The sequence below is a fragment of the Lepidochelys olivacea genome, assembly GCF_965140295.1.
Source record: "Lepidochelys olivacea isolate rLepOli2 genome assembly, chromosome: 4".
Taxonomy (NCBI): Eukaryota; Metazoa; Chordata; order Testudines; family Cheloniidae; genus Lepidochelys; species Lepidochelys olivacea.
The window spans coordinates 7,514,921-7,527,095 of NC_140414.1; the positions used below are offsets into that span (position 1 = coordinate 7,514,921).

At 40.7% G+C, this 12,175-nt stretch overlaps 1 protein-coding gene across 2 annotated transcripts in view; it reads right to left on the bottom strand.

Moving 5' to 3' along the window:
- TNKS (tankyrase) overlaps positions 1 to 12,175 on the bottom strand; it is a 287,444-nt gene that overhangs the window by 37,405 nt on the left and 237,864 nt on the right. Inside the window, exons 14-19 of one of the 2 annotated variants that reach the window (XM_084626607.1) lie at positions 12,022 to 12,164; positions 10,741 to 10,906; positions 7,483 to 7,702; positions 7,100 to 7,209; positions 3,156 to 3,344; positions 95 to 332 (exon numbers count right to left, since the gene is read on the bottom strand). In XM_084626607.1, coding sequence (XP_084482733.1) covers positions 95 to 332; positions 3,156 to 3,344; positions 7,100 to 7,209; positions 7,483 to 7,702; positions 10,741 to 10,906; positions 12,022 to 12,164 — 1,066 coding nt within the window. Of the gene's footprint in view, positions 1 to 94; positions 333 to 3,155; positions 3,345 to 7,099; positions 7,210 to 7,482; positions 7,703 to 10,740; positions 10,907 to 12,021; positions 12,168 to 12,175 lie in introns of both variants that reach the window. The other variant, XM_084626606.1, reaches the window with a different exon arrangement.

The window sequence follows — 12,175 nt, forward strand, 5'->3', positions numbered from 1 at the left end:
TTCAACATCTTCAGGATCAAGTAAAGCAGAATGCAATGCTAAGCACCGTCTTATTGTATTTTTGCAAAGGAACCTTACCCAGCAGAAAAATTACCTTCTCCTTCTTTCCTTTCTGTTCCTGCTGCTCCATCCCCAGCATTTGATGCTCCTCCCACTGCTAGTTCTGCCAGAGGCCCTGTAAGGTTATCAATGCTGCTGGCAGCAGAGAGACAGGAGGGAGTCGATGCTGGTGAGATTAGAGAGGCACTAACTACGGTTGCCTGAGGTTTAAAACAGGTAGGCAAGGCTTCTGGAGGCATTGCATCTATCAGCAAAGCTCTGATATCATCAGCCTGAAAGACAGAAAGCACATTCACATAGGGCTTTATTTTCATTAAAATCACCATCTATTCATTTACTAAGGAAGGAAAAAAATACATGTAGTGGATAACCTTATTCCCAGTCCCCATCTAAGTAAAACCCCCAACAATCTCATAACATAAATTTAATCCTGTCAAAGGTCATTCATTTTGAAAAAAAAAAAACCTAAAAAAAAAAAAAATGCAAAAATTGCACCCACTTAACACAACTTTTTAAGACCAGGTCTATTTTCTATTATACGTCAGAGAGTTAATTACATTTTTTCCTCATGGCAGTGTGATTTTATAGATTTGAAGGCCGGAAAAGACCAGTATAATAATCTCATCAGACCTGCATAGCAGATCAGACAATTCCACCACGTAATTCCTTCCTCAATCCTGTAACTGCTGGTTGAGCTAGAGAACCTATTTTAGGGCTTGTCTAAACATTGCAGAGCTTGCAGTGGTGCTGCTGTAAGCTCTCTAATGTAGCTGCTCTAAACAGACGGGAGAGAGCTCTCCCGTCAGCTTAACTATGCCAGCCCCCTTGAGCAGCGGTAGCTGTCAGCAGTAGAGTATATCCTGCCAACATAGCGCTGCCCACACTGGCAGTTGTCGGTGGTTTATTTACACCCCATAGCACCATAAATTATGACAACATAGGCTGTAGTGTAGTCATAGCCTTAGTTCACAGCAATTGTCCACATGGAGCCTGTGGCCGCGCACTAGAAGTTCACTAGCGTGCTTTAATATACTCCCATTTCAAAGCAGCATAAATCAAAGCGCCATACAGAATTTGTAGTACACACTCATCAGGGTCCACACGGACACTCCGTGCACAGCAGGCTAACACACACCAGCAGTCCCCAGTACACACCTGCTGAGACCCCACAGGTACATACTTGGGATGGCGAGCCTTTGTCATTGCTCCCTGCTGCCGCACAACTGTGGCTACACCACTATTTTTAGAGCGTTAGCTGGAGATGAGTTAGTGTGACTGTCTGCACAAGCTGGGAATCACACCAGTAGCTCCAAGTGTAGACATATCATAGAATCTCAGGGTTGGAAGAGACCTCAGGAGGTCATCTAGTCCCACCCCCTGCTCAAAGCAGGACCAATCCCCAATTTTTGCCCCAATCCCTAAATGGCCCCCTCAAGGATTGAACTTGCAACCATGGGTTTAGCAGGCCAATGCTCAAACCACTGAGCTACCCCTCCCACCACAGCCAAAGTTTGCAGCAAGCTAGGGTGTGAGTCTATCCTGCACTAAATTGTTGTGCATTAAGTGTCTGTGGACCCTGCTGCTGTGCACTAAAAGTTCCTGGTTTGAAACAGGAAGAGATCAGAGAGCACTAGGGAACTTTTAGCTTGCTGCAAACTAAATGTCCCTTTAGATAAGCCCATAGGAAGACATCCAGTCTTGACTGTGAAGACTCTGAAAGATGAGGAATCTACCATTTACTTTGGTAAACTGTTCCAAAGGTTAATTTACCTCACTTTTACAAAAAGCCTGCACCTTATTCATCGTCTGAATTTGTCTAGCTTTAGCTTGCAGCCATTGGATGTCATTATGCCCTTGCTGTTAAATTGAAGAGACCTCTCCTGTCAGAAATCTCTTCCCCGTGTGGATACTTGTAGAGCATGGTCAAGTTACCTGTTGACCTTCTCTTGGAAAAACTTAATTGAGCTTCTTAAGTCTCTCACTGTAAGTCAGGCTGTCCAGATCTCAAATACTTCTTGTAGCTCTTTTCTGAACTCGCTCCAATTTTTCAACATTTTAAAATAAATGTGGACAGTAACACTGGACACAATATCCAGTAATGGTCTCACTAATGCGGTGTACAAAGTAAGAGCACCTCCTTACTCTGACTTGATGCTCTCCCGTTTATAAATCCAAGCACTGCATTAGCCCTCTTAGCCATAAGATTGCACTGGGAACTGATGTTCAGCTGGCTTCCACAATGATCCCTAAAGTCCTTTTCAGAGTCACTGGACAGCAACGTGTTTGGAGGTGCAGGGGGAACATGTAAAGTGGATTTATTTGGGGAATGGTGTCTAGACCACTCCATGAGTCTGTTTTCTTCCCCAGCTCAGCCTCCTCACCCCCTCCTGTGGCTCAAACTCTCCTACTCCCTCCCCTGTCTATTCCAAACTTCTCTACTTTCCAGTTCTCTGTGTGCCACTCCCCACACAGCAACCATCAATAATGGGGTCACCTGGAATTCATAAACTCTGTGTGCCCTATAAGATATGTGGAAACTATTTTTAACTAATCCTGCCACTAACAAAACCCAACTACTCAAAGACCCGTATTCAGGAAGACCTACAGCTAACAACAAGTTTGGAGGTTCTGGGTCATTCTAGCCACATTGTTTTGGAGTTATGTTGTACCTAAAAAGGGTTAAGAAATTATTTAAGAACTGAGAATACCCTTTTTTGGAACACTCATACTTCCTCAAAGTCTGATCTATTTCCCTGAAAAGATTCAAATAAATAAAGTGTGTGCTGGCTAAAGCTCACATCCGTGACATTTCAGGTGGAAAGGTTCAGTTTGGGTAAAATTAAAGTGCTGGGAATTAAACTGACACTTTAAACCTTAACTAAGATACTAGAATCTCACCCTACGATTTGTGCATGGGCTTGCCGCCAACAGAGGGGTTGTACCTGGACTTAAAGAAGTCCTGACCACCCTACCCTTCCCAAATCCCAGGGTGGAGAAGGCTGAGGACCACTGGCACAGTGGGGGCACGGAGTGTCATTTAATACATAAAGCAAATTCTTTATAACAGTTTCTGGCGCTTTGCCATATGAACTTACTGTTGCCAGGTCTAAAGGGGTTTGACCCTCTTGGTTCTTCATGGTTGGATCTGCTCCATGAGCTAGCAGCAGAGCACACAGCTGTGTCCTTCCTTTTTGTGCTGCTTCATGCAACGGTGTGAATGCCCATTTATCTGTTGCATTTACACATGTGCTGTATTTAATCAAGAGCGCTGCTATATCCACATGCTGAAAAAAACCCAACACTTTTATCATTAAAGTACAGAGTAGCTGCTACCGGGTATAGCAATGTAGAGGCCATACGATGCGATATTGTTAAGTCACATCTTCATTTCTTGTATGAAGAGATAATACGCATGTTCAGAGATCCTCTTCATTTCCCCTCCCTTTATTTACACCCACCTGCCTAGGTCACAACAACTTTCCCTCCAGTCAAAGGCTGAAAAGCGTTCCCATCAGCAATGGCCATACGAACAATGATGGACATTCTTTCCTCTTCCTGACTCAGCTTTGCGGTTTCAAAGCCGCATAAGGCAGCACAAGGCCATATTTTATTAGCTGAATAAACTACGTTTCTCTAAATATGAAAGTGCTAAGGAAACCCCAACTTCCCAATTCGCTCAAAGGAATCAGTTGTGCGAGTTGCTTTGGATTGCATTTAATCATGTAGTTTAGCTGTACTGTATATTAGCTATTAAGCAGTTCAGCTCCAGAATAATGAGATTTGGTTGATGTTATAGAAAGGGATAATTATGTGGAGTTTTAGATTTGCATTATCTTATTCTAAAAAGAATTCTTTATATTTTCAGACCCTGATCCTGCACATACTTACAAATGTGCTTTACTGTAAGTGTGTGATATCCCTGATATCCAGTCTGATATCAGTGTTTGTAGGACGGGGACTTTGCTGAGGAAAGTAAGTGTGTCCACTCCTGAACTGGTTTTATTATTTCTGGAGCTCAGATACCACTGTGAAGTCCCTGGGAGCAGGAAAAACATTCCAGATACTGACAAACGGAACAAGTACCATCTTTCTTCAGATTGCTGTAGCTTGTATGGCCTGACATAGATTTTAAATATGTATGAACAGGGATAAAGGAACATGTTTCATCTGCTGTTTTCGTTCTGCTTAGCAGTTCATTGACTTACACCCAATCTTAGAAAGCAAACGGTTAAGGATCTACAGAATACCGATTTACAATAAAATATACAAAATAAGGAAACCCAGGGAAGAGAAGCATTATTATTTTCTGTGTTCAAACTATTGTCGTTTATACAGTGTCAGCTAGTGCAGCTTAGTGACTTTTGGCCACATTTTAAGAAATACTCCCATTTGGGCTCCTAAAAAGGAGGTTGGATTTAGTTGCAGCTGAACCCCTTTGAAACGAACCCGTTTGAAAACCTGGCCCTTGAGCATTTATTTCATTATTTGGTACAATGAGCTACAAAAAATACTTTGAACCAAAGTGATGCTGGTACAGTTTCCCTCATCTACATTCATTTCCATAGGTTACGGATGTGGCATTTTAACAGACATGTAATTTGCTTCTGTACCCCACCCTTACAACTATAAACCATTTAAAATCATCATCCAAATTAAAAAAGAAGAAAAGGAAACAAATTATAGGGAAAAATTACTCCCTGTACCACCTTCCTATGAGTGTTTTTACTAACTGGTTTATCATTACATAAAGGCAAAAGCAGTATACTCAGCTAAAAAAACCAGCAGATTGAAGTATGAAAACTTGTTTGAAATAGGCAGCACAGACCCAAACCCAAAGATTCATGATACTGACAGATTTCATCTTTCCCTACGTTTTTTTTTTTTTTAAAGTAGCTACCAACCTCTCGCAAAAAGGCTTGGCTTTATCGCTCAAGAAATATTGGTTTAAAAGATGGCTAACCTCACTTCTCCCCTTCTGAACTTGCAGAGCAATTGGTATTTCCCATACTTTTTCTGCCACATGGTATAAAAGACACCACCTAATTATGTGGTAAACAAACAGGGTATATCCAACATGAAGATGGGGGAACTAAAGGAAAAGCAATTTTTAACGAAGGAGTTACAAAACGTTGACTATATTAGATAAAAATTCAGGAGCAACCAAGTATTCCGCCCTTCACAGCTGATCTATGCCATGTCACGGAGATTAAGAGGTGCCGATGGCGAATATACAATGAGAACAATTTAAAAAAAAGCTGCTGAAAGAATGTTGAACACAACTCTCGTTAACCACGCAGAAGAGAGGACACTGAATTAGACTGGAATTATGATTTCTTAAAGTGATTATTAGTGTGAAACAATTATTGGCAATTTTCGCTTCCAAATACCCTCCAATTTCCCTTCAGCAGATTAAAACACTTGATGCTGAAGTTGTGGGTGTCAGCGAGGGGTAAACTTGTAGCCCTCTGCATGAAGAGCAAGACGGAAATCGCAGCACTTATTTTCATTTGGAATCCATGGTCAGTTCAAGGCTCTCTAAGACTCTCTGCCCCAATTTCTGTTCATTTTACTTCAAGGTCATTAGACTTTTGACAAAGCATATTGCCACTCACTTCCACTCCCTGAAAAACATGGAGAGAGTTCCCAGTTCTCCTTCCATGGTTATCAGACTTTTTGGCTAGATAAATATTTTATACTGACTAAAAATGAAACATCTTTGTGTAACTGTGAGAGGCTGGCACTTTTCTCCCTTTTATCCCACTTCTAAAACCAAGTTTTCTAATACAACACTAAATCAGAGACTGTGGACATCTGTAAATGGCAGAGGCAAGAGCTGTCAAAGGCATATAAAAAACCAGCTCTGTCTCTGGTATCCTCTAAACACCTGCAGCACAAGACTTAAATATTCAAATAATGTTAACAACTTCAAATGATCCTTAGCAAAAGGAAGAATCAGATTAGAGGCTTGCATTCCATTGTTAACCCTTCCCATCATACCCACATATTGCAACATATCTGGTACAGTATCTGAAATAACCACTGACAAACTGAGGCATAAAATACAGCATCACAACAGCACCACTAAATATACAATTTGGTAACTTTCATTTTGGTATAAACGTGAAAACAATTCTGGACTCAATTACCGCATTCAAGCCATTTCCCCTCTGATCTCCAGTGCAGCCATTTTTGTCAGTGTTCTAGTTACTGAAATTGCATTTACAATAATGGGAGGAAGCAGAGGAAAACACAACTAGAAGAGGCAAACATATCTGGCATTAATTTAGTGTCATGTATGTAGTCTTTCATATACTTGGGATTCTTTCAAGAACAGACTTCAAGCAATTGCTTGTAATAGATTTCCTTCTGCAGTCACCCACAAGGTAAAGTGGCATGTAGTGTTTTAGGGAAAGGTCCATCTTACATCTGTGCAGATATTGCACATAAAGATGCTTGATTCTCTGTATGTTAATCCTGCTTTGTGAGAGTGGGAAGGAAGGGAGATCACTAACAGACTACTCATCCTAATAGTGCTGCTCCACAATGAACTTGTGATTGATCCAGAGACACTGCTCTCTCTTCCTTCCCACTCAAACTCTTAATCACCATCTGAATCTTTGCCTATTTCTACAACTGCAGGAGAGATTTCTTTGGTTAAAAACAAGAGGTGCCAAACATTATGCCAACTTGCTACAAATGTTTTGGTTGCCATAATAGCAACTGTTTCAATGGTACTCCAAAATTTCTGTAAGTGACCCTGTATACAGTAGTACCAACTGCATCCCCCTCCTGGTCAAATTCTGGGCTTTTTTATGAAAGCCACCGAGACCCGTGGGAGTAAGATATCGTAGTGACTTGGACCAATAATTCCCTCATGGCTACGGAGGCCAAACTTTGTTCCAGATAAGACAGTCTGTCGCAATAACTTGCTTTAGATGCAACCACTTGAAAGACTTCCCCCTACTTTGTATACTAAAAATATTACAAAATTACGAGACACTTAGCACTGTAAATCACAAGTATAAATGCTTATACTTACCCCATAGGATGCTGCATTATGTAAGGGGATTAGTCCTCCTTTGTCTTGAGCATTAACGTCAGCACCATGCTCTAGAAGGTATTCAGCTACTTCCAGGTTATTATACCCAGCTACAAAAAGAGAAAAGAAAACAGAGTATCAGTAGAACTAACAGAAAAACTGGGAAGGTGGGAAAGCTAAAACTATTTGATTTTTGGAGTTCAAAAGCACCTCTTTTGCAAACTACTGTCTTCCTGTAATACGTCTAGACAGCTGGCCTAGTAACCAAGGCAATTTGCTGTGAAACTATTTCTATGTCAGTTCCTTATAACATGCTCTGTTTTTTGTTGATTCCATTACATAACTGTGATAAGAGAGTCTAGAAGCTCTGGTAAATTGCTTACCTGCAAGATGTAATGGTGTTGAATTTCTTCCTTGGGTGTCTCTGCAATTGATATTGTCTGGTGTACACAGCTTCTGCACTCTTGCCAGACAACCCTTTTTGGCAGCATCTAGCAAGGCAGCGTCTCCCCGCAGCAAGTCCTGTATATCTGTGTCTCCTTCTTTCACCAGATCTAGAGGAGTGTTACCATCTCTGTTCTTTTTTGTTGGATCCGCTCCATGCTACAAATAACAATTCTACATGTTATTGCCACAAATACATGAGTGCAATACTTAGGTATGTCAGTTCATGGACTGCATTCTGCAGCATAGCACTGGGAATGCTCTCAAAGCTAGTGAGATTTTGGCAATCCATTTTCATGAATTAACAGCCATGTACTTTAGTGGATACCCACTGTACAGAATAGACATTACGAAAGCTAAACCCAAACTGCTAATCTACAAAGCAACCTTACGGGTCTGAAGAGCCTTGTCTATACTAGAGGGCTGTGGTGCTGTAAACGTACACTGCACTTGTAACTTCTTGCACCTATACATTACACAGCTTGCCATGGTTCACGAGTTTTGCAACTGCATCATTGTAAAGGCAACTGCTTGGAGCAAGGCTCATCCCAGCTGCATTCTGCATGTGGTCATTCTTCACAGTTGCAGTGCTGGCATAATCTAAAAGCACTGGTGTTGTAAAGGCACTTCTGTACAATCTGACAATGCTCCTGTAACCCCTCTGGAAATCCGCTCTGCAGGTTGTGCAGGTTTCCTCCTATACCCTGATAATTCTGTTCTGACCTACTGCAGCTCCTGAGTTTTGTGCTTTACAAGCTGCTGCACTGCAACATAAAGGCTTTCTTGTTCCAAAACTTCAGTATATATTTTTATACAATACAGAATGCTGATTTCTACAATCCACATTTAAAAGTTTTTAGTACAGTTTCTCTAACTGGGGATTACTATTCCCACAAACCTCTACATCTGGGCCCTGTGGAATAGGTACCCAGCGTGCTGGTCCTGGAAGAGATGGAGGAGTGCTGAATGTTGATGCAGTGCAATGGAGCACTCAGAAGAGGATGGCCCACAGGGACGCATTGCATCACTACAACTTAGTGAGTTGCACCATTGTTAATGGCAATAATGTAGCAAAGCCGAGATTCAGGAGAGAAATGTGATTCTACATAAGGGAACGTTTTTACCAAAGGTTAGCTCCCCTTAACTTTCCCACCATTGCTAACAATGGTGCAGTTCCTGTGGTGTCATAACAGTGGGAGAGTTGCAACAGACAAGGTGCTGGCAACTGCCAACATGTTACCCACTGTGTTGTATAGCAATGTTCAGAGCAGTCTAACAGTTGTTAGCACTAGCGAAACAGCCCTGCTGTTAGCTAAGGTGGGCAATTGGGGGTAGGGGGGTAGGGAGGGGGGGAGCTTACCACTCTCCTGCTTCCAAGGCTGTGTCTATTAGACTGCAGTATAGAGTAAGGATGTGAATGGAAGAAGCGGGCAAAGACTGGCTCTAATGCACCCAAGCAGCTTTCGGAGAAAGTGTTCTCTGTGGCACATTGTTTAAAATGTCTATTGCAGTCTTCTGAAAATTACAGCTCTAGATCCCTAATGTGAAAGGTTTCAAAGTGGAACTTTTCTCCTTCTGGAGGACAACAAAACACACATCCATGGGCTCAGATATATGCTGACAGGGCCATATAGAAACAGACAGGGAGAATGCTAATGAGAAACAGACAAAAATTAAGGAACACAAAGACAGCCCTCTTCACCTACAAGCACAGAGAAGCAAAAGAGAGGATGCAGTTCAAAGCAAGGTAATGGAAGAGAAGGTCACATGAGATAAGGCCAACAGCGTACCTCCCAAAAATACATTTGAAAAAACAACTTTATTTTTAATATTTTTAAATTCAAGCGGAACAAAGTAAGGGAGATTTCAGGAGGGTGCACATTCCGCATCCCAGCGCACACCAAAACAAAGGCATTATTGCCGGTCAGAGCAGCAGAAACCCTTCGTAACCAGCGGGCTAGGAGCACAAATACCAACCAGTACAAGGCTCAAGGAAATCGTCTCAAATGTACCCAGGACCAACAGATTTAAAGACCAACAGTGCCAATTTTAAGGGTGTGTCACTGGAGCCTTTTAGCTCTTGGATGCAGAAGTCTGATTTACAACAGGTATTATATAACCTCAACCTCCTAGGGACCTTAGGGAGTGCTTCTAAGTTTTCTATAATGTGTCTATTAAGGAACTGACTTTTGTTGAGGATCCTTTGAGGTTGAGTGCAAGAACGGCTAACTCCCCACTGGAAGGATCCTGGGCTGCAGAGCACTCCAGTGCTGATAAAAGAAAACTGCATTTGAGAGTTTGAGATAACTTCTGTAATCAGATGTCGCTTTAGGGGCCCTCATCAAGCACAGCCCTGGGACCTCTGTGAGGGAGAGCTTGTGGGTTCTACTGCAGCAGGATTTTAAATTGCTGTGGTGGTCCTCCATCAAAGTGAAAAAGTCCTCAGAAAAATTAACAAGATTGAGTAGGAATAGCTTGGCTAAGCAGCAACCATGTAAAAAGGGGTGAAGAGAGCCTGACAACTGCCTACCTTTTAAAAAAAGTATATAAACGCCTATGATGAAAACAATGTGTGGGGTTAATTTTCCTAATAATTTCTTGCAATTTTGTCAAGCTTATTTTAAACATTCTCATTAAGGGTTTTTGTTTAAAGCAGGGGCTGTTAGCTTGAGCACTCCTGCTGATTATCGTGCTTCTTCCAAACGGTCTTAATTTACATTTCCTCTGAGGATTTTCTCATCCATAAGATATTTTCTAAAGACCACATTTAATTATTGCTGTATTCTGTACACTTGCACAAACACCAATGAAAGTTTATTCAATTGTAGCAACTATTCCACAAGTAAAAGTTCATTTTTTTGTATCCTTAAACTAATTCCATTTGTTTCCGTTTGTATGAAGTAAATGTTATTTAACTGACATTATTGAATGTATTAGAGGAATATTTTAGAATAAATTAAAACATTGTCTTGAAAAATCATCTGTACTGATGAATTTTAATAAAGTGAACATGTTCTGAAAGGCACTTCAAATGACTTTACATTCACTGTAGAAAGCGCCAGACATCACAGCAAAATTGAAGATGAAAATGGATTCAAATTAATTCGCTGAAAAATAATAAAATGATCTTTGTTTCAGATCTTAAACGTAACAGAACACACATTTAAAAATACATTTGGTAATTGTAAATGACTTACTTTTAAAAGCAGCTTGCAGATTTCATATTTTCCTTTTGCTGCTGCTTCATGCAGCGGGGTGAATTTCCACAGGTCGGCCACATTGACAGAGGCCCCATGCCTCACCAGTAGCTCGGCCACCTCGTAGTGGCCGTATGAACAGGCATTATGCAAGGGCACTAAGCCGCTAATCAAAGAGAAAGAAAGTTTTAATGGTCACAGAAAGTCGAATTCAAATACAAGTTTACAAAGCTCCCGTGGATAAAACAGCCTCAGAGAGAAAAAAAGACTATTAGCATCTTTTAGTAGCCCCAGTTTCACAGCTTTACATGCCCTTCTATTGAGGTACATATGAAATGAACATCCCTTTTCCAGGCAGCGAATGAAAACAGCTTTTCTTCAGCTCCTGCCAATGATATTTCTAACTGATGATGTTCGACCAATTGTCATTATTAATAATTTCTATAAACAGGCCATATCAATATTGCTAACAATAGCCATATGTTGCAAGAATCACTGCTGTAATGTCGACTTTGGACACTTGGGTGTAAATTTCCAAAAAGGGTTTTAGTGGGTGGCTAAAATCCCATTTGACACGTGAAGTTTGGGCATTAGTAAGCCATGCATGTGTAATATTGTGGGGAAAAAACTGTACTCAATTCCATTTGAAAGGAGCTTAAAACTTCAAGACATTTAGGATCTGAACCTAACCTTGAAACTCTGTTCATTTTTCTCTTCTTCATAGATGGTTTATATTAATACAGAAAAACAACTTTTTAAAAGTTGACTATTGGTTTCTCTAACTACTGTGACATGTTTCCCCCCTTTTAAATCAAAGTGCCTGGAAAGTCTAGAAATAATAAAGAGGTTGTATAGTATTTCTAGCCTTTCCTGATAGTTTGATTTAAAAGGGGGAAAACATGTTGTAATAGTTAGAGAGAACAATAGTTAACTTTTTAAAAGTTAACTTTCTGTATTAATATAAACCATCTATGAAGAAGAGAAAAATGTACAGCGTTCACCCTGGCTATTTCACATCATACAAGTAAAAAGCTAATTTTAGACCTTCCAAAATATTTGATAAACTGCTATTAAGCAGAAAGAACAAAAACAAAACAGAGAACAGAGGAGAAAAAAGCTGCAGAGATGAAAGAAGTGAAGTTATCCCAACTATAATACTATTGTTTAATATTTTGATACCAGTACTATCAGAAAGCTAAACATTGCTGAGAAGACTATTAACTCTCTCCCACAATGAATGTGAGGAGCACTGGTTAATAAGAAATAATAGTGAAAAGTTACCCTTTGTCTTTGGCGTGCACATCTGCCCCATGGTGCAGCAGATACTCTACTACAGATACACGGTTATAACCTGCAGCAAAGTGCAGCGGGGTTGAATGACGTCCCTCCAAATCTCTGCAATTCACATTCTGAGGACTGCAAAGCTGCTGTTGAG